This window comes from Oryctolagus cuniculus, chromosome 20 (genome assembly GCF_964237555.1).
Source record: "Oryctolagus cuniculus chromosome 20, mOryCun1.1, whole genome shotgun sequence".
NCBI lineage: Eukaryota > Metazoa > Chordata > Mammalia > Lagomorpha > Leporidae > Oryctolagus > Oryctolagus cuniculus.
This window is the reverse complement of record NC_091451.1, coordinates 15,541,777-15,563,242: the sequence shown is the minus strand read 5'-3', so window position 1 is coordinate 15,563,242 and position 21,466 is coordinate 15,541,777. Positions and strand designations below refer to the sequence as shown.

General features: G+C 54.3%; 1 protein-coding gene across 3 annotated transcripts in view; it reads right to left on the bottom strand.

Moving 5' to 3' along the window:
- Positions 1-440: 440 nt before the first annotated feature.
- Positions 441-21,466, bottom strand: part of SUSD6 (sushi domain containing 6) — a 98,782-nt gene continuing 77,756 nt past the window's right edge. For all 3 annotated transcript variants that reach the window (XM_008248579.4, XM_008248578.4, XM_002721663.5), the window contains 4 exons: positions 10,712-10,909; positions 9,551-9,689; positions 5,945-6,372; positions 441-4,250 (listed from right to left, as the gene is read on the bottom strand). In XM_008248579.4, coding sequence (XP_008246801.2) covers positions 4,225-4,250; positions 5,945-6,372; positions 9,551-9,689; positions 10,712-10,909 — 791 coding nt within the window. In that variant the 3' untranslated portion in view covers positions 441-4,224. The remainder of the gene's footprint in view (positions 4,251-5,944; positions 6,373-9,550; positions 9,690-10,711; positions 10,910-21,466) is intronic.

Below are 21,466 nucleotides of genomic sequence, written 5' to 3'. Positions count from 1 at the left end.
TATTTTTAAAAAGTTTTTTACAACAAAATACATTGATCCCATTTTCCCATAGACTTTTGTATCACACAATACCTTCTCCTCCCATCTTCTCCACAGAGAGATACCTACAATGGCTGGTTCTGGGCTGAGCTAAAACCAGGCGCCTGGAATGCAGAGCACTCTATGTGGGCAGCAGCAACCCAAGTAGTTGAGCCATCACCGGCCGCTTCCCGCAGTGTGCTTTAGCGGAAGGCTGGAATTCAGGGCAGAGCTCGGATCCAAAGTCAGGCATTCCAATATGGGATGGGGTGTCCCAACCGGTGGCTTAACCGCTGTGCCAAACATGCTCCCCACGCCTCCTCTACCCCTGTGCCTTCATGGGCACCAACTGACATCCACTCATTTCAATCTACGGTTTCGGCCAAGATATTTCTGCAAGGATCACATCTCCCACAACTGCCTTCGTAAGAACTTTTTTTATTATTATTATTATTTTAGAAATGCAGTTATATACATAGAACAATTAAAATTAAATTAACTTTGTACAAATATTAAAATACTATCTTCACACCCACTGCAATGTACAGGATACCAAAAAAATATATATATAATAAAATAAAGCAAACCCAAACTGATTGAGTGACATCCTGCACAGAGTCAATTATGCGCGCGTTGTCTGAAACCATTAGGAGAGTACCATTGTGCGAAGGGTGCCACAGTGGTGTGATAACCATAAGAAGCCAGGGCAGGTGCGGGAGCTGCCTCTCTCTCCCTGCTTAGCAACCAGAGGGCTCTGACCCTGCATCCCCTCCAGCTGGCTTGGCCGCTCAATCAAAATTCTGCCAGGCTCCTACTGGAAACTAGACTCCTTTCCCAGAAAAGCTGGCCCTGCCACCTTTCCCTCTCTGGGGAACCGGCCACCGCATCTGCCAAGCAAAATATTCCCCAATCCCCTACTTGGGGGCCCACCACTGCCTGTCCCCGTGCTGAGAGCGAGGAGACCCAGCAGGTCCCCCGAGAGGAGCTCCCGGCCTTGCCGTGGTCCTAGGCCAGCACATCTGGAATCCAGCTGTGGAGTCCGCACGTCACTTCCCCTCTAGGCCCTTTTTGCCCTGGCGGGGGTGGGGGCGAGGGTGTAGAAATGTTTGCAGCATATTCCATTCTCTACGCGAGGATGTTCCCGGAAACAGAGGCCGCATTGTCCTGTGGGAAGCAAGTGGCCGAGCACTCAGCTGGGGCGGGGACGGACAGGAGCAGGCGGAGGGCTGCCCGACCCTGCGCTACCGGGGATGGAGCGGGAAGAATACACCTTTGTCTCGCCAGTGGCTTCTCCGCACAAATTTAAAGCTGGGAGGTGGGGGTGGGGGCAAGGTGACAGGGAAGGCAGTATCTGTTGAAGTTCTGTTTGCAAATGGAGTGCTTGTCAAATGTACACTGAAATGCCTCAGAAACCAAACTCACTCACAACGCGGCCAGGACGCGGCCCACAGCACAGCGCACGCCCAGCGAAACGGAGCACGGCACGCGAAGCACAGAGAGGCAACAGACAGGGTCTGGCTGCTAACCCACGGCCTGGGAGGGCCGGAAACTGAGTGGTTTTCACCAGATTCTGGCCCTTGAAAGTCTCTAGGATGCGACCGCACATCTCCAGGACAAGAAACCTATATTGAATCAGCGCAAGTGTGCAAAGAAAAACAGAAACAACAAAACCCTTTTTATAATGCAAGTCCTTTGGCGCCGCCCGTTTACCCAGGCTTCTGCCCCACTCCCCGGGAAGGCAGGGCTGTGGTCAGTTTCTCCCACCTGCTCCAGGCTCCTGAGGCGGCCCCCTTCCTAAAAGCACTGTACCTAACGTGGCCTTGGTCGCCCAGCCAGGCCCCACCTCAGGCAGCTGTGGAGCCCCTAATCCCTCTGTGAGCCACAAGGCCCAGAAGCCCTAGGAGCAGAGCACGTGCCAATGGTTACGATTGCTTTGGGGGAAAAGAGAAGCAGCCGTGGGAGGGTCATCACGATGCCAGCAGGAGCCTGTGTCTTCCCGCCTGCACCCACAGGCCCAGGGCTCTCATCAAAGCCAGCGATGGGGGAGGGGGCGAGGACGGGGCAGCGGGGGCACCCCTATGCTCCGCCCTCCTTCTCTCTCCTGCCTGGTAGGCGAGCCTGGGCTTGCAACCCTGGCAATGGCAGGAGGTGGAAGGCGGCTTCGGAGAAGGCAGGCACCAAGCTAGTCAGTCACCGAGCGGCTGAACGAACCCAAAAATACGAAGTGCAGCCTCTCAGAGGGAAATGCCAGAGGAATCAGGGAGAAAAGGGTGAGCCGCCGCTCAGAAAGGATTCCGGAGCAGAACTGGGGTTCCAGAGGAGTGGGACACAAAAGCTGGGGCTCAGCAGTGAGACCAGGACGTGGCCACCCCTGCACCCTGGTTCCAGGAGGACAAGGGCGCCACTGCGGGTGCGGGAGTCTGTGCGCGGTAAGGCAGCTGGGTCCGCCAGGCTCCCCCCGCTCGAGCTCCTGCCTTCCCCTCTTCCAGCATCTTCCCTGTCTGACCACACTAGCCGGAGCTTCAGGCTCCTGGGTAGGGGGACACGTGGGTAGCCACAGGCACAGCAGGTGCTGCCCTTACCCTGAGAGGAAGGAAGACAACAAGTGGTGGTGAGAGAGGTCAGGGAATGACCAGCAAGTAAAGTGCATTGTGTGTGAATGGAGGCAGGAGAGCAGCGGGCTGGGAGGGGGCTGTCCCTCTAATGCTGGAGCCCACCCAGGCCAGGAGCGAACTCTAGGTCAGGCGCGTAAGTCTACTGGGCTTTATTACTGTTACCATCCCATACAGACGGGCCTGGGGGAGGAGCGAGGGGCGGCACAGGGGCAGCTGCCAAGTGTCCCAGGCCCAGTGCTTCAGAGATTAGCAAAAGGAAAAGCAAACATTCCTTAATGCCACGTCCACCTTCTGAAGATGACTGCCGCTGGGCAGGGCCTCCCCACCCAGCCTGTCAGCATTCAACGGAGGGCAAAGCGAGAGGCCCCTCATCGCCAGGACTCCCCTCCGAGGGCCCTGTACCCACCCGCCCTACCTCCAGGGTGTCGGGGGAGACAAGGAGCCACCTGTCAGCTGGGACAGGTGGACAGGTGGCAAGGAAGGGCAGACGGAGGCAAAGCAGGAGGCAAAGCAGCAGGCAGCAGGCCACTTCCTGGGCACAGCTACTAAGGCACGTGACCGTGGTGAGGACCCTCAGGACTGGGCTGGAGCTGCCTGCAGCCACCGGACTCCTGGCCTGTGCCTCTCCTCTGTCACCACGAACCCAGAAGGGGCAACTTGCCGACTGCCAGTGACCAGGCAGCCACCCCAAGGCAACTCAGCAATTCTCCCGCCCCAGGCCCAGCGGGCGACAAGGAAGCCAGAGTGGCCTGGGATGGAGCCCAGGAGGCAGCACACAACTTCCCCTAACATTGTAGGGAAATGGAAAAACCGAGGCCAGGAAGGCTGCTGCTGGAAGCAGGAAGTGAGAATTTGCATATTCGGAAGACAATCATGATCGGCCACCTTCCTTTCTTCCCTCAGGATCTTCTGGAATCTCTCCACTCAACAAGGCCAGGAGCCTGCACCTCTCAGCTAGACAGCCAGGTGCTGGGACAGCTTTGGCATGATTCTCCAAATCCTCCAGGCTCAACCAAGGAAATGTGCCCTGGGTGTTGACCCAGGGCAAGCCCAGGGACCCACTCCTGCCCCAGTGAGAGCCCCCTGGGACTTGAGAGCTCTCACTCGAATCTGCTCCTGTCAGGGTGGCAGAGCCAGGCCCGGTCCTCCGGGTGGCAGTCAGTAAGGCTTGCAGAGAGCCACAAGCCTGCACAACGGGGGCTGGACAGGGTAGGGGGAAGGCACAAGTAAACACAGCGGCACTCGGGTCCACATGGGCCCTGGGGGCTGCCGCCCAAGAGCTGGCTGGAGGGGGCTCCCAGGCTCGGGGGGCGGGGGAGGGTTCGAGCCAGCACATTCAAATATGTCCCTGACAGATGGCCGGGCTGGGCCGGGCAAAGGGCCAGTTCCTCCAGCTGTGCAGCAGGCCGACGGTGATCTTCCTTGAGTTTCCAGTGAGGTGGCTGCAGGCCCTCAGGGATACACAGAAATACAGGTGGCAGCTCAGGTATCCGGGCAGGGTGGCTGGAGGGTACCGGGTGCTCAAACCCACAGGACAGGGAAGAAGGGCAGGGCGGACCCTCGGAGCGAGGACAGGGGCCGGTGGCAGCCCTCATGCTTCTTTCAACAGTGGAATATCTGCAGGGAGACAGGGAAGGGAAGCCCAGTGGTCAGCTCAGGCAGCTCTCTGTGGGACTCTCCACTCATCCAGCAGCAGGGGACACACCCAGGTTAAAGCAATCAAACATGGGCCTCACACACCTCTAGGCGGCCAAACAATGCCTGCCTCTTTCCTGGGTCCTCTGGCTCATCTCTCCCGACACCAGCCACGATGGGATCTGATCGCGCGGCCGAGTTCTCAAACCCCTGGGCCCCAGCGCGATCACTGCTTTTGCCTTAGCTCTGCTGGTCTAGTTGCCTCCCGTTCTTTCCTCATCCTGCCCTTCCTGGCTACAGAGCCCTGCTTCAGTGCCAGCTCCTCCGGAGAGCCATCCACAGCTGTGTGCCTCTGGGTACATCACAGCCCCGCTCTGGGTTTCGGTCTCCGCACAGCAGCAGACTGGCACCGGATGCTCCTGACTCCCTAGGGGACAGCTCAGGCACGGCCTGCAACACTCACGTTAGTCACCATGTGCCATATTTTCTGAGCCCCTCGGAACAATGACCCTCCAATCCTGAATTCTGGGAGTTCTTGAGGACAGCCCCTGCCCCCATCTTCCCAACTCACCCACGCTCCCTGCCTCAGCATCAGACTGCAAGCTTCCGGTTTCCCTGAAACCTAAATAGCACCAGGCACAAAACGGGACTGCAGAGATGCCTGTTCCACACACGGAACAAAGCAAGGCTGCAGGGAGAAGCAGGAGGGGCGGGAACCGGGGGAGGAGGGCTGTGGCTTGCACTCAGACGCGTGTCACAGCGTGTGGGGCTGACGGTCTGGGGTGTCAGCGGCTTCCACATCCAAACCTGGCTCAACTGCCACACGGCCCCTTGCGAAGCTCCCCAGCTGTTCAGCAAGTAGAGGGCAAGCTGCTGGTCACCAGAGAATTCTAAAGCGAGATCTGCACTCAAGGATGTCTAACTGTGCTTCTTTCAGGTTTCCTAATGCGCCTGGGTACCCAGGAGGCATGGTCTCCTCTCCGGCTCTTCCAGGAAGGCTTTCCACGGAGAGGAGTGCATCTAGTTTAATCTGCATCCTGATATGCTAGGATTTCACTAAACATACTGTATAGAGGGGCACACTGCAGCCAACAGGTAAACTCTAGGCTCCGGCTAAGGCAAAAGGCAGTAGGCACTATTCGACAGCTGGTCTGCCACAAAGGAGCTGGTGTGACCAGGGCGGTAGCGTGGTAGTGTGGCATTGTGGGATGAAGCATGCACATTTTGGAGCAATACCCATTTGTTTTCAAACCAGCTCAGCCATTTACCAGTGAGCAACTGACACCCTCTCTGAGCCTCAGTCTCCATGTCTGTAAAATGGTCATGCTAACTAACGCTTCTTGGGCTCACTGTGAGGTTTCACTGAGCTGGTGCAAGAATCTATGACCCCACGGTCTCCTTGCTATCCCTTACCTTTTGGGAGCACAAAGAGCAGAGCAGCAGGACAGACCCCACCTCCACCCAGCTGTCCACCTTTTGATCCAGTACGGCCTTGGGGCCATGAACAATCTCAGAGACTCAAACTATCCAACTTCACAGTGCAGAGTCCCAAGCCCTCCCTGGGACTCTGAGGGGGAAATCCTGCTCTGCGGGCTAAGTAGAGAGGCTCCCAGCCCTTCCTCACAGACTAAGGGCCCCAAGCAGCTCGCCACTCACGGTCAGCACAGGCCACCTACCGTCTGTGTACTCCTCCGACGTGAGGGATAAAAGGCTTTGTATGTCACTGTTTTCGGAATCCACGGCTTCTTTGTGTGCCAGTCGGCTGTTCCCTGAGCCGGCCACCCAGGAAGAGGTGGTTGCCTGGTGCACCAGCACTGTCTCTGAGCCCCGGGAGCCCCGGGCCTCGCACAGTCCGGACTGGCCCGGGGCCTCGTCCTCTCCGCCCGAGGAGGAGCAGGCACCCTGGTCCTGCAGCTGTTGCTCCCTTGGCACGCCCCTCCCGCTGGGCCCAGAGCCTTCGGACAGCACGATCTGCACTCTGGGGTCGGCGGGCGGCACACAGTGGCCAGAGCTGCCATACACGGCCTCCTCGTAGGATGGCAATGCGACTGGGACTCCGTCCACCATGATGGAGACCTGGTCCCCAGACACGCCCTGGTCACGCCTGGGTTGGAAGAGGGAGAATCAGAATAAACACAAGTCAGAGAAATGCTGTAACCCAACAACAGCCTCCTTTTTGTGCACGTTTACTCCGAGCCGGGCACAGCGCTCAGTGCCTTAGACATCTTCTCCCACTGGACCCTCGACGGAGCTGGCTGGGCAGGGATTCAGCAGGAATGCACAAGGCTCGCACAAGTTAGGTAACTTTCCTACAGTCCCACAGCGGGTGAAGGACAGAGCTGGGATGTGAATCCAGTTCCACCTGCTTCCAGAGACTGCTTCTAACCTCTGGGTGCACAGGTGCTTGGACCTCTGTCCTGTGCAAAAGCTAGGCACCTGCAGACCTGGAAATAAAGCCACTCGTCAGGCCCAGCTGGACAAGAAAGCAAGACAATGATGTTAGCGCGTATCTGGGAATAAACCGCAGCCGCTTCCTTGTACACTTTAAGGGGCTACACTGGATGCTCTAGAAATTGTATCTTCCTAAAGCCATGGGGGGGTGAGGGGAGAGAAAGCATTATGGTCTTGAAACAGGGGACTGGACTAGAAATCGGAAGAATTTTGTTCTGACTTAGCCACTCTGCTTGCCTTGCCTGCCCACATCTTTTAAAAAGTACACGTGAATTGAAACACAAACACAGGACGGACACACAGCAAGATCTACATAGCGCTCACTGATCCATTCCAAAGGTAGTACTGTGGTGCAACTCCTACCGGGCTCAAGAACGCGGCCGCCTGCCCTCGCCCATTCTCAGCCGTTCCGCTTCCTCATCACATCACAGCCAGCCACTCTCCTGATTTCTATGGAAATCACTCCTTTCCTTTTTATTTTTATTTTAGGAAGTTCTACTACCTGAAACACTAGAGTTTAGCTTTGTGCATTTGAAACATTTATATCTACGGAATACATAGTAGCCTGTGTCTGTGTGCCTGGCTTCTTTTACTCAACACTGTGAGATTTATTCATGCAGCTGCCTTGTTTTGCAATCACTGTTGTTACACACATGCTTGACCTACTGGAAAACATAGTGAAGACATTATTTAGCGTGTACCTCCTAAGCACTTCCTCTCTTACATAACTACAGTCTGAATATCCCTTATCTAAAATGCTTGGGACCAGGCGTGTTTCAGATTTCAGATTCTGTAGTCCTTGCACATATACAATGAGACATCTTGGGGACTCAAGTGTAAGCACAAAACTCCTTTGCTTCCAATATACCTTATATCCACATTCTGAAGGTCAATTTCATTCAATATTTTTTAGTGTGCCTATGTTTTGACTGTGACCTGTCATATGAGGTCAAGAGTGGAGTTTTCCACTGGTGGCATCATGTCAGCCCACAGTGGAATTTTGGATTCTGCATTTTCTGACTAGGGATGCTTAGCTTGTTCAACATTATCACACCGCAAATGTGACATTAGTAGAATAGTCATACAACTTTTCCAGACTGCCTGAGAGTCTGTCTATTTCAGAGGCAGTCCGTTTTCATAGTTAAGGACCGTGCATTCCATTGTGCGGTCCTAGCTCCTTCACTCCTTTTATCTACAACAGTGCACGAGTTTTCCATTCAAGACGGGCATTTCTTTGGGAAGGGTCTAGGCCAGCTGTCTCACAGAATGCCCACAGTCTGGGTCTGTCTGTTTCCTCAGGATCGGACTCAGGTCAAGTGCTGCCAAGAACATCACGGAGGGGAGGCCATGTCCTTTCAGCTCCTCGCACTGGGAGGCGCCCACACCTGGTGGCCGACCCCTGTTAGTCACTCTCAACTCCTCACTTGTATCTGGGAGATGAAATCTGTACTTCCAAACTCCAACACTGTGCCCACTGGGAGGAGAGGGGTGGCACCTGTCACAGTGCACTGAGCGTTTTGAAGGAGCGCAAACTCTGATGACAGTGTGGTACAGGCAGCAGTGTGTAGACACATATTTTGTTACTCAAAATAAGTTCTGTTTGTTTAAGAAGTCACACATAAATGGGGTCTATAAAGAAACCAAATCCTCCTTCTACTCAAAAAATATTCAACCAGTTACTATGATCAGACTTACTAGTTAAGTAAGCAAGAAAAAAGACCTCCCTAATACAGAGGAAATGCAGGTTAGATCACTTTGACTTTATGTGGAAATAGGTGATTCTTTCAAACCCTCTGTATTCTATTAACAACCTTTAAAAATGACAGCTACTCCCTCCCCCAAAGCAGAACAAAACAACAGGAAGGAAGAGAAATCACACAGAGCTGCAGACCTTCAAGGCAGCCTGGGCCTGGGCTGCAAACTCCAGCCAGCAGCATTTTACTGAGTGAGGACAGGAGCTGCGGCAGGGCTGGGGGTGGATGGGAAGCCGGGACTGCCCACAAAGAACCAGGGAACTGTGGGGGTGGCCAGTCAACCATGGGAGCCGTGACAGCCTGGGAGAACAGTCCACCAGCAGGGGTGCACTGGAGGGCCACTCCATCTGGCCTCGCCCACCCCGGTGTGGGATGATTTGTGGCTAAAGCAGAAAGGGAAGTGTCAAAGCTAGACAAGAAAAGCTACTCCCTGTTTCTCCTTCGATGCAGGGCACGCGTTCTCTACCCTCAGCGCATGTCAGACCCACACGAGAAGCTTGTGTAAAATGCAAACACCAGGGTCCCACTCCAAACCAAATCTACCAGAATGTCTGGGTGCCAACACCCTGCTGCTATGTGTTTTCAGCTCCTACAATCGGAATGTCCCTCTCCACGTGCAGCCGGGACTGGGAACCAGAACAGGAGCACGCTGGAGCACACGTGCATCTGTCACCAGGAGAGGCTTCCCAAATCACACCGGGGGCCCGGGAAGGCCCAAGTCTCGCTCCAGTGTCTGCAGTAAGGCCTGCAAACACACACTCCTAACAAGTCCCAGGAGTCGCTGCCGCTGCTGGAGCCACACTTAGAAAAACACTGATGTGCGGGCGAGGTCGTGGCCTTGGAGCTGAACAGATCTGGATTCAGATCCCGCTCTGCCATCACCTCGGCCGGGTGCCATCTTGAGTGAACGGCTTAATCACTCTGAGACACAGTCTCCTCATCTGGAATGTTCCTGTGGGGATAAAGTAACGCAGGCAAAGCACCAAATGGCAGGCTCGATCCTTTCCCGGACACACAGAGGCTGGCGAGCGTGGCCAGTCACAGGCTGCCCCACGGCGGCACTGGCACCAGGCTCACCTGCTGTGATGAAAGGACTTCAGCTTCGGCTGCACCAGCACGAACAGCACCACGAGAAGGAGAATGAGAGCCACGGAGCTGGCAGTGGAAGCCACTATGGACAGCGTGGGGACCCCAAGCGACGTGTGGGTGTCTTTGTCTGTGGAAAAAGCCATTGTCAGAAGGCTCTCGTACCTGAGGTCCCAAAGCTGACCCATCACCCAGAGACAGGCCACTGGGCCACCTCAGGAGGAACAGCACGGAGCAGCCAAGTGCACTCAAGGAGTTGAAGGAGTTCGTCCCCTATCCCGTTTCCTGAACAGAAAATTCCCTTCACTTTGGGCCTGTGAGGTCCCTCTGATCATAGTAAGCCTGGACAGCCTCCCCTGTAAACCACGCTAGCCCATCCTCAGTGGCAGGCTGAGAACCATCAGTCGAATGGGCACATCACTCCTCCCCCTGAGGTGCTCTGTACGCCAACCCCCCAGGGGGGCAGGCCAGGTTACCAGGCCTGGGCTCCAACATGGCCGTGTCCTCAGGTGGCACAGCTTCAGCTGGAAACCTTGGCTTGGTCACTGCCCTTCTCTGGGGTGTCATGGGTTAAACACATTCTGGTCTCAGAGTCATGGGGCAGGGGCGGGGGGGTGGTGCACAAAGAAGAGCACATGACACACACTTTTCCGAAGGCAGCTGGACTGCCTGCCGGTGGAGGCAGGAGGAAGAGAGGGCTCTTGTCCAGCTGGGCTGTGGCTCCATAACAAAACAGTCCCGTTTCCATTCAAGGAAAAACAAAACGAAGGAGGCACCAGACAAGGTGTTAGCATTGTGTTCAATGTGCTAGCAGAACACGGTCAAGGGTCACCAGCACTTGGCGATGCAAACCAGAGACCTTGAACATCAAAGGGGCTTTACAGAGCAGGGCAGAGGCCTCACAAAGCCATGGAGCCCCACCCACCCACCCACCCACCCAACACAGTAGGACAAGCACCAGCATTCGTCCTGTCCTGTGTCTCCCACCCCCACCCCGTCTTCCAAGGAAACAAAAGTTAGGGGGACTGCAGGATGCAGGATACAGGCAGGGCTACACAGCACCCGGATGGGGACAGGGTGGCGAGCACACGCCATGCCCCAGGGGTTAAAGAGACCGGCACCCCAGCACCCCTCCTCCTCCGCCACACTGACCCTCGTTGAGACGGCAGCTGATATCCATGGCCGGCTTCCACTCGCCGTTCTTGCACGTCAGGTACTTGTAATCGCCCTTCAGCATGTAGCCCTCGGCACACTGGTACTCAATGACGCTGCCGGCTGTCAGGGGCTCTCTGCAGGGCCGGGGGTGGCAGATGTAGCCTCCATTCTCTGGCTGCGGGGGCAGGGGGCACACTGCGAAGACAGAGGGGGACACAGAGAGTGGTACCTGGTGAGCTCTCCAGGCGCTGAGCCCCCCAGAAAAGCTGTGGAACAGGAGGCTGCTGACAGGGGTAACCCTACTGCCTGCAACACTCCCCACCCGCCTGCAGAGAGCTGCACCCAGAGCTGAACACACACTCTGATACAGTCTGGATCCCATAGCGATCGAGACCAATGTGCTTGCCTTAAAACCTGCCGCACACCATGAATCAGATGAAAGGAGACAGGCGCCGCTAGCCTGCCAGGAGGAGTGTTCACCTTGGTTTCCGTACCAGGGCCAGAAAGGGCTCCAGGAGCCCTCAGCCTCAGAGTGTCCCTCCGATGACTCCCCGGGTAGCTGTCCCAGCACCCTGCAGCGCTCCTTCTCTGATACCACCTGTCTCCGTCGGCCCACATCTCCTGTTCAGGGAGGACTGTGGACTGTCACACTGTGATTCCTCAGCAGCCCTGGGAAGCAGTAATCACTACTCCCCTCTGGAGATGAGGACCCAGCAGCTTCGGAAAGTGCACTGACTGTTGGCCCAGCTTTAGGCCAGGTAAGCAGTGCACTTCGGGTCAGAGTCAAGCCTTCCGATTCTAACCCTGTGCTCTCTCTCCCAGCACATACTGCTGCTACCCCAGGAGCTGAGCAGCTGTGAAGGGGTACCCGTGACAGGGTCCCTTCCCCTTCAAACTGGTCAATTAGGGAGACGGCAAGTGGCACCGGGAGCCTGGTCCAGATCAGCCGCAGTAATGATTAAGTCAGGGGAGTCGCAAGGCCTCTGATTCCACCCTGGAAAAGACTGCAGAACTGAAGCCCCCAGCAGTGGGTGGCTGGGTCTGCCCAGCCCCAGCACAGCAAGGGCACAGTGGAGGCACTAGGGGATTGCTGTCTGTAAGGTGGAGTGGGGGAGAAGGCAGGATGACCAGGCACCCACAAACTTCAATTATCCAAAAGTCTTCCGGACACAAGGAAGATCAGAAGTTTTTCCAAGGGAAATTCAGTTTTGCTGACAAATACCCTTCCCTCGCTGGAAGTATCTCAAGGTCATTCTGTCTCTCATGTCCTAGAGCAGCCTGGAGAGACTGGGAGTCACAAGGAGGGCAGCGCCTGCCAGCACATGATAAGATTGCTTCCCCTTCCCCAGGCCTCCGACCGCCCTCCACGTAGCTGTGTCCTCTCAGACTTTCTGGCCTACATCACTTCCCTCCAGCCTCCAACAGCTATTGGAGTAGCTATTGGTGTAGGCCAGCCCTCAAGCTGCTTATGCCTTGGGATAGAGACCCAGGAGCTGGTAACAAAACAAAGCTGGCATAGTTGCCTTAGGGATCCCAGAGAGAAGTCCAGCCCCCTCTCTGAAACTAGGAGACAGCCCAGATGAGCCCGCTGCCCCCTGCTGCCCTCAACCTGGCCCACGGTCTTAACCCGGAGGGCAGCAGGCGCTAGCACTCCCTCTGCTGCTGAGTGGCTCGGAGAGGCCTGTGCACCCTGCTCCCTTGTCCAGGGCAGTGGGCCCACCACACATCTTCCTCTCTCACCCCCTGGCCCTCTTTGGGCCCTGTCTAACCAGTTCATCCTTTCAGCATACTGCATGGCCCCCGAGGCGGCTTCTAAAAGGACTTGCGAGTAGGTCCAAGGTGCTGGGGATTTTTGCCCATAAAAACCACATCTCCAGAGTCTGAGTAGGACCATGGAAGGCCCCAGGCACTTATTTTTTATGAGTGGGAAAAAAAGCGAGGTTTAAATAGAAGGGCTGGCATGGTAGTATAAGCTGCTGTCTGTGTGTGCCAGCATCCCATAGGGTTCCTCCCAGCTGCTCTACTTCCAATCCAGCTCCCTGCTAATGTGCCTGGGAAGGCAGCGAAGGATGGCCCAAGTGCTTGGACCCCTGCACCCATGTGGGAGACCTGGATGAAATTTTCTGGCTCCTGGCTTCAGTCTGGCCCAGCCTTGGCCATTTGGGGAGTGAACCAGTAGATGGAAGATCTCTTTCCCGATTCTGATTTTCAAATAAATAAATACTTTTTTTTTTTAAAGGAAGTGAGCTGCAATTCGATTGAATTTCAATTCAGCTAATATTTATTGATTACTGTATAAAGGGCATTGTGCTATGCTCTGGAAAAGGATATAAAAGATTAGCACATCAGTACTTGCAGCCCAATAGGAATATGACCAAAAAAGTGCACACTTTATTTTTGAAATACAGAGTATTTCAAAACAGTTTATTTAGGTGCAAACATAATTTCAAATCCATGCACAGTGTTTTACATAATAAGCTTTTTAAGACTTTTAAAAAAATTTATTTATTTATTTATTTGAAAGGTAGAGTTAGAGGGAGGAGGAGAGGAGAGAGGAGGGGAGGAGAGGATGAGATCCATTGTCCAGCTGCTTGGTTCATTCCCCAAATGGCAGCAACAGCCGGGCTGAAGCCAAGAGCCTGGAACTCCATCTAGGTCTCACACATAGACAGCAGTGGCCCAGGCACTTGTAGCATCTTATGCTGCTTTCCCAGGGGCATTAGCAGGGAACTGGACCAGAAATGGAGCAGTTAGGGCTGATGCTGTGGTGTATCAGGTAAAGCCACCATCTGCAGTGCTGGCATCCCATATGGCACCGGTTTGAGACCCGGCTGCTCCACTTTCCATCCAGCTCTCTTTTACGCTTGAAAAAGCAATAGAAGATGGCCCACGTCCTTGGGTCCCCTCCCCCACCACATGGGAGACCCCAAAGAAGCTCCTGGCTCCTGGTTTCAGATGTGCCAAGCTCCAGCCACTGCAGCCATTTGGAGAGTGAACCAGCAGATGGAAGACCTCTTTTTCTGCCTCTCTGTAACTCCACCTTTCAAACAAATAAATAAATCTTAAAAAAAGAAAGAAAGAAAGACAGAGAGAGAGAGAGAGAAATGGAGCAGCTGGGACTTGAACCCACACTCAAATGGGATGCTGGTGTTGAAAGTGATGGCTTAGCCTACTATGTCTCAACAATGGTGCTGGTCTCTTGCTGAAGATCCAGCATATGCATGTATTACAAGGATTTTTGCATCAAAATAAACATCTTTTAATACCATTTTCCATGACTTTTTTAAGTGCCCACATAATTTTTTTTTTTTTTTAAATTTTTTGTGGGGCTGGCGCTGTGGTGCAGTGGGTTAATCCTCTGCCTGCGGTGCCAGCATCCCATATGGGCTCTGGTTCTGGTCCCAGCTGCTCCACTTCCTATCCAGCTCTCTGCTATGGCCTGGGAAAGCAGTGGAAGATGGCCCAACTCCTTGGACCCCTGCACCCTCATGGGAGACCAGGAAGAAGACCTGGCTCCTGGCTTTGGATCGGCGCAACTCCAGCCGTTGTGGCCAGTTGGGGAGTGAACCAACAGATGGAAGACCTTTCTCTCTGTCTCTCCCTCTCACTGTCTGTAACTCTACCTGTCAAATAAATAAATAAAATCTTAAAAAAAAATTTTTTGTGGCTTCTGGACTTGGGGTTTAAGGCCACTTCCCCTACTCTGAGGTTATAAAGTTATGCTCCAATATTTTCTTTAACATTTTATAAATTGGGTTTTTATTTAAACAGTACTTTAATATGAAAAAGCTTTGGGAGATAATACACAGTGTAAAATTAAAAAAATAAGGGTGCACAGTGAAAAAGAAGCCCCTCTCCTGTCCCCGGCCATCCGGTTCCCTTCTCCAAAGGCGACGCAGGGGTTTCTCCTGTGTTCTCTCACAGGTAACTCTCCGCTCAGACTGACTCTGGATCCAGGCCAGCGGAGGAAGCTCTCCCAGGAGAGATCACATCTTGTGGGGGAGCGTGGACGGGCTCTCCTGGAGGAAGTGGCACTCCACACAGGGCTGCCTTTCAGCAGGAAGGGAGGTGGAGCTGAAGCCAGCGCACTGCAGCGGGGAAGCGCAGGTGGGTCCGGAGATGCCAGCAGCACGGTTTAGCTGGGTTGAATGGCAGAATCCGTCCTAAAATACTAAGTCGCGCAGAGCCGGGAACCACCTGACAGAGGGCCCTGACTGCAGAAGCATCGCTTATACTCGGAGCCAGAGGTGCCGAATCCACAGACGTGGGTCCCGCTGGGAAGACCTCTTAGAGGGACTTCAAGAGGACAGCAACCCTGCGGAGTTAAACTCAGCGCAAAAGTTCTGCCATCTATAAAGGTCACACAAAGGAAGTAAGCAGGTATGTTAGCTCGACAACATGAGACGCAGCTACGGGTTCATGGAAGGAAAACAAGGGAGCCTTAGAAGGAAGACATGGGGGCCAGTGTGGTGGTGCCGCAGGCTAAGCTGCTGCCTCGGAGCGCCAGTTTGAGTCCTGGCTGCGCCACTTCTGATCCAGCTCCCTGCCAATGCCACCTGGGAAAGCAGTGGAAGATGGCCCAAGTGCTTGGGCCTCTGCATCCATGTGGGAGACTCGGACAGAGTTCCCAGCTTCAGCCTGGCCCAATGCTGGCCACTGTAGCCATCTGGAGAGTAAACCAGCAGATGAAAGATCTCTTTCTCTCTCTTTCTGTAACTGCCTTTCAAATAAAGAAAGAAAGAAAGAGAGAAAGAGAGAGAGAAAGAAAGAAAGAACAAAAATTTTTTTAAAAGAAGCATGAGGTAGGAACAAACAAGGTCATTTTAAGATCCCAGGAGCACAAAAACAAAACAAAATCTCTTATCCAAAGACCACAGTGGAAGAGTCCTGGCCCAAGGGAGTTCTGGGGTTAACAGGAAAGGGAAGAATATCAGCACCCACACAGCCAGCAAATCACCTGGTGGCTTCTGGAAGCCACTGTTACAGGCCAGAGGCTGACGTGGGGTTCTCTGGCAGCTCCAGGCTCACGGAGGAATTCCAGGCTCTGCTCTTAGCCTGGGAAGACACTGGACTCATCTGATCAAGCAATGCTACATAATTTGAAAATGAGAGGAAGGTCAGGCAGAACACAATTTAATCAATTCTACTTAGCTTCCTGTCTGTGCTTCACTGTCTCCCATAGCCGCTTGGGGATCCAGTGTGCTCAGGAGATGGCAAGTGAATTCTTCAGGGGCCAGCAGAGGGCCTGGCTCACAGCAGGCACTCCGGGAAGGCTATGCACACAGCTGCAGAGGATGCAGATGGCGCAGAAGCAGAAGGAGCTGGCAGCAGCTTGCACTTCAGGGTCACCCCAGCTCAACACCCTCCAGAAACCAACAAGAACTCTCAGTGAGTTCTGCTTTTGTTGTTTTGGGGACCAGTCTTTCAGGAGGAAGAGGCAAACCAAACACAACACCCTTACAACACTTCAACAATCAAGATAAAACAAGCTCCAGGAAAGGCAGCTGGGTGTGGGTGTGAAACCATTCAGTGTAACAAACAAAACCAAGGGGCCGGCCTGTGGCAAAGCCGCTGACTGCAACCTGGCATCCCATGTGGCTGCCGTTTTGAGCCCCAGCTGCTCCACTTTCAATACAGCTCTCTGCTGTGGCCTGGGAAAGCAGTGGAAGATGGCCCAAGTCCTTGGGCCCCTGCACCCGCGTGGGAGACTCGGAGGAAGCTCCAAGCTCCTGGCTTCAGATTGGCACAGTTCCAGCTGTTGTGGCCATCTGGGGAGTGAATCAGCGGATAGAAGACCTCTCTTTCTCTTTCTGCCTTTCTGTGACTTTGCCTTTCAAATAAATAAAATCTTAAAAAACAAAAAAACCAGAACCAATACCTGAGCCCCTTCAAAACAAGGTGTGGGAAGTAGACAGTATGAGGACCAGCACCAACTGCCCGAGCCTCAGAGGTATCAGAAGGGAGTAGGAGAGGCAAATGTAAATAAAATACCAGTGCGTTCTGTGGGGCAGGTGTTTAGTCAAGGACACCACAGCCCATAGCAGAGAACCTGGGTTCCATACTTGGCTCCAGCTCCTGACTCCAGCCTCCTGCTAAGGCAGATCCAAGAGGCAGCAGGGAGGGGGCTCAAATAGCTGGGTTCCCACTACCCACATGGGAGACTTGGATTGAGTTCCTGCTCCCGGCTTTGGCCTGGCCCTGCAGTGGTGGGCATCTGGAGGGTGAATCAGCAGATAGGAGCTCTCTTTCTATCTGCCTCATTCTGTCTCTCAAATAAATAATAAATACATATAATCCCATTACATTCTAAAAAGACTCATCAAGAAGGCTTTCTAGTTGATGGGCAGTTACCAAGAAAATACTACACTGCTGAGCAGGGTAACTGAGGGCTTCAGAAACTGGGTCAGGAGTTCACTCCAGGTTTGGAACAGCTTTAGACTAAAATATTGGTGCAGTAGCAATTAGGACACAACAGGGTACACAGAAACAGGTGCTTAATGAAAATGTTGAAAGGCAGGATGGCCAGAGAGCTTTCCTGGGAATGCAGGGGGAGAAGAAACAGGGTCCCCAAACCCAACACACCAGCTGCAGTTGCGATCTGAGCACCCTAGGCAAGGCCGTAAATGTCCTTGTTAGGTTGTAATTCTATCAGTCAGAGTCGGCCCTCTCCAAACAAGTGCCTAGGAGGGCCACAAAGGTTCCAACCTAGAGAACACAAGTTACACAGCCAACTCCAAGGTGATCAGTGAAGCAGGGTCATGTATGACACAAGCTGTTCACGTGCCTGTTTCTCTACCAGCCTGGGGTGTCCCTTTCGGGCAGAGACGATCTTACCCTTCTGACAACCAGAGAGCAAGAGAAACGAACACATGGAAATCACAAACCTTGCACAGAGCTATCCAACAGTATCTTCACGTGGACACAGATGTACTTTTAAATGTTCTGGTAGTCACGTTAAAAAGGTAAAAGGGGAGGTAGGTGTTTGGCACAGCAGGTTAAGCTGCTGCTGAGACACAGGGCATCCCATATTCTAGTGCCTGGGTTTGAGGCCAGGTTCTGCTCCGATTCTAGTTTCAAGCTTATGCCACCCATGTGGGAGACCTGGACTGAGCTCCCAGCTCCTGGCTTTGCCCTAGCCTACCCCTGGCTGCTGGGGGCATTTAGGGAGCTAAACAGTGGATGGGAGGTCTCTGTCTTTGTACCTTTCGAGAAAACAAGGCAATGTGGGTTAGATGGCTGGTCTCACCACCTCCAAGGTTTATTTGTAAAAGACCTGCAGCCATTGTGGATCTGATTTTAGCACAGGGTGAGGAGAAACATCCTGTCCCTGCAGAAGCTCCTTAGTCCCAGCAGATTGGGCAGGAGCAGGAACACAGGCAGGGTTCAACTCCCTAAGAGATACCAGGGCTGCTTCCATCCGTGGCGCTCTCGGGCCTTCTGCCTTCCTGAGCCCCCACTCAGTCAAAAGTCTACAACAGGCTGCAGGGAGAGGGACACGAGATGGTTTCTCATGCTACTTGCAACCTTCCTCTCCTATGAGACAGACCTTCCCAGCAGTCAGACAGGAAGCCCATTGTCTGGCCCCATCCCTTTTCTCATGAGAACTTCCCACAGGCTGGGGGAGGGCTGGCCTGCAGTGGCTCTAGACTTTTTTTCAGGGTGTGGCGCTGGAGCTGGGCTGGGCGAATACACAGGAGACACCACCCAAGGTGGAGGCTGCCCCCTGTGCCCCCCCCCCCCCCCCCGCCGCCCCAATCTGATTAATCACTGACAGATGGGTCTGGGCTCCTCGCACCCTGCTCCCCACAGGAGAGAGGAAATGCCAGCCAGTAGCCTCAGAGCCAAGCAGAGCGAGAATGGTTCCTCTATACCTGCAGGCAACCACCAGAAGTCCTTAGTCATTCAGGAAGAAGTGCTTTTTTTCCCCTGGGCCTGCAAACTCTGACCTGAGTCCAGGCAGTCGGCTGGGACGCCACCCACTGTGGTGCAAAAGTTCCTAGGTCCCAAGTTTCCCAACTGCCTATTCCAGGAAATGTCCCCAGGCACTACCAGAAAGAGCAACCAGCAGCACAGGGTACAGTGACGTGGGTGTGTGAGTGGTGGTATCTACAATCAGCGGGCCAGGGGTGGTGTGCAGCTCTAGAGGCCACCTGCCGAGCAGCCTGGGGGGCAGATCTTCCTCTTCCCCAGTTTCCACATCTCTAATGTGGAGATTCAAAAGGCATCCGTCTCCGGGGCTGCTGTGCAGGTCAGGCCCAGCGCACGCTAAGCACTCAGTAACCAGCCGTCCTCCTCTGTGTCCCAGGGACACCTTCACTCCTCTCTGAAGCGGACGCTGTGTCCTTTCTCTGCAGCAGCTTTCTCACAGGGCCCCTTCCCCCCAGTTACTCACCCCTGCAGAGTACAGAGCAGGGATTTGTTCTGTTTGTAGCCCCAGTGCCCAGCAGAGTAGATGCTTAGAAGAAACTGCCTTACCTTGCAGATTCTGTCTTGTTTTTAACTCCTGTGGGCCACAGTGGTTGAGAAGAGTCAGAGACTAACGTGCTCCAAACTGCTGCCCAACCAGGAGCATTACTCCCTGCCTAATGGACAAGGGACAAGGGCCACATGCTGTCAGGCCAGGGTGGAGGTGTCAGACAGGGGGATCAGGGTGTGACCAGGGGCCCACTCTGCAACTGTCAGCTCTGCTCCTTGCCAGCCAGTCCCCGCTCCGTGGGACTTGGAGAGGCCGATAAAATCACACACCTGGAAATGTCTTCCATCCCTGGCACAAATCAGAGATGCCTGATGAATTTTTACACTTATTTTCAGCAGCACATTAAATCCTTATCTGTGACTTTTGGAATGGGGTAGGGCAAAGGATTTGGTAAGAAAAAAAAAAAAAAAAGACCACTGCAGAAACCTCTGAGTATTTGGAGAAGGGCAGGCAGGAAACAGAGAAGGATGTGTGGGGGTGGGGGTGGGAGTGGGGGGTGGTGACTGGTGACTGTCTGTTCTCCCCTGCTCCAGCTCAGGAATTGCCAGCTGCTTCACGAACCCTTCACTGCTTCTCTTCTCAGACCAGGGCTCCTCCTGGCTGATAAACAACCTCCACATGGCCTGCTAGCCTTTCACCTTCTGTTCTGGAGGTTGCGCCCCTCCCCCTGCTAGGACAGCTACTGAACAGGGTGGCAGGAGACCCTCCTCCATTCAGCCACTCAGTGCCAGAGCCATGCCCCAGTGAAGTGACCTCCAGAGCAGAGCCCACGGCGGCCCCCACCTCCATCTCTAAAATGATAGGGTGACAGCAGAGCCGGGGGCCGGGCCGCTGCCCACGTATTAACTAACCAGTGCTACCGCATCTCCCCTGAGGAGGCACCAGCGGGTTCCCAGCCGGCGGAGGATGTTTATCTTTCCCTCACCAGCAGCTCCTGCGCCAGGGCTCCGTCCTCCACCCCACCGCCAATCCAAACCACACAGCATCTCTGCCCACAGAATCCCCTGCCTCCGGGAGCCACAGGCAGGTCCTCTGAGGAAGCCCAGTCTGCGGCCTGAGACACTGCCCACCCTCAGAGGGGTACCTGATGAGCAGGTGGTGATTAACTCAGGGCTGGCTTAGAGTTTAAAGCAGAGCTGGACTGATTCTGCCACGTAACGGTAACTCCTGATGCCGGTTTGAGTATTGCACACACAAAGCAGGCCTTCAAGAAACACACTTAAAGTTAAAGCAAACCTAATGAGGTCTGTGGTCCAGCAGGCAGGAGAGAGGAGAGGATTAACCTTCATCACCGGGCACCACAGTGGCCCTTCAGTGTTATCCTATTGATCTCTCCCCCGCCGGGGTAAATACTCAAATGTAGTAACAGCCTGAGGTCACACTGGCTTGACCCGCTCCCTAATGTGGGGAAGCTGCTGGGTGACCGCTGCCACAAGGACAACATGGCGGTGGGGTGCGTGGGGACAAGAGCTGCTGCGGCTCCTGTCCAGAGGGGAAAACGACTGGGGAGTTCACAGGTGGCCAGAGGACTTGGGTCATCCCTCAAGTGGGGCCATGTTTTTCCAGAGAAGTGGCGGCCAAAGGCGAGACAGAGAGTTCCCTTCACCCGTCTCTCTGCACGACAAACAATGGAGCCGTGTGAGGATCTGAGATGCCAGCGCTGTGAGTAGGAGGAGACCCGGGGACAGCAGAGAACTCAAGCCTTCCCGGAGGGAGCTGCGGGAGGAGGGCTGTCGCAGCACGGGCTGTGGCCTGCAGCGGTCGGGGCCTCTGGGGCATCTCGGCCGCGTACCACCCCTGCTGCTCCTGGGGCCTTGACCACCACCAAAAACACAAAACAAACAAACACACGAAGAAACACTGCAGCCGTGGCCAAGGCCTACCATCAGCACAGCTCCGCAGGTCCCAGAGGGTCACCCCCAGAAGTGAGGGGAGAGGGTTGAGTGGATGTGACTGGCCACGAGGCTCGTGGAGAACTCCGTGGGGGCTTGTGCAGGGCCTGGCCCTATCGTGAGACAGACTGTAGAAGATAAAAGGACGGTAAGGTTTTTGGCGAGGAGAAGGGAGTGGGTGAAGCTGCCAGGAACACAGGTCTTATCTATGAACCAACAGGTAATGAACACCGTACTCAAAAGCTACAAGTCCATGGACCCGGACAGTCCTCCTCCGTTTTGTGCAGGATGGGATTCTCTGCTTTAAACCCCCAAATCTAAAACCAGCTTCCCCATGGCCAGCAGAGGAAGAGAGGCTCATCTTGGCTTCTTGTTTCCCTTTGT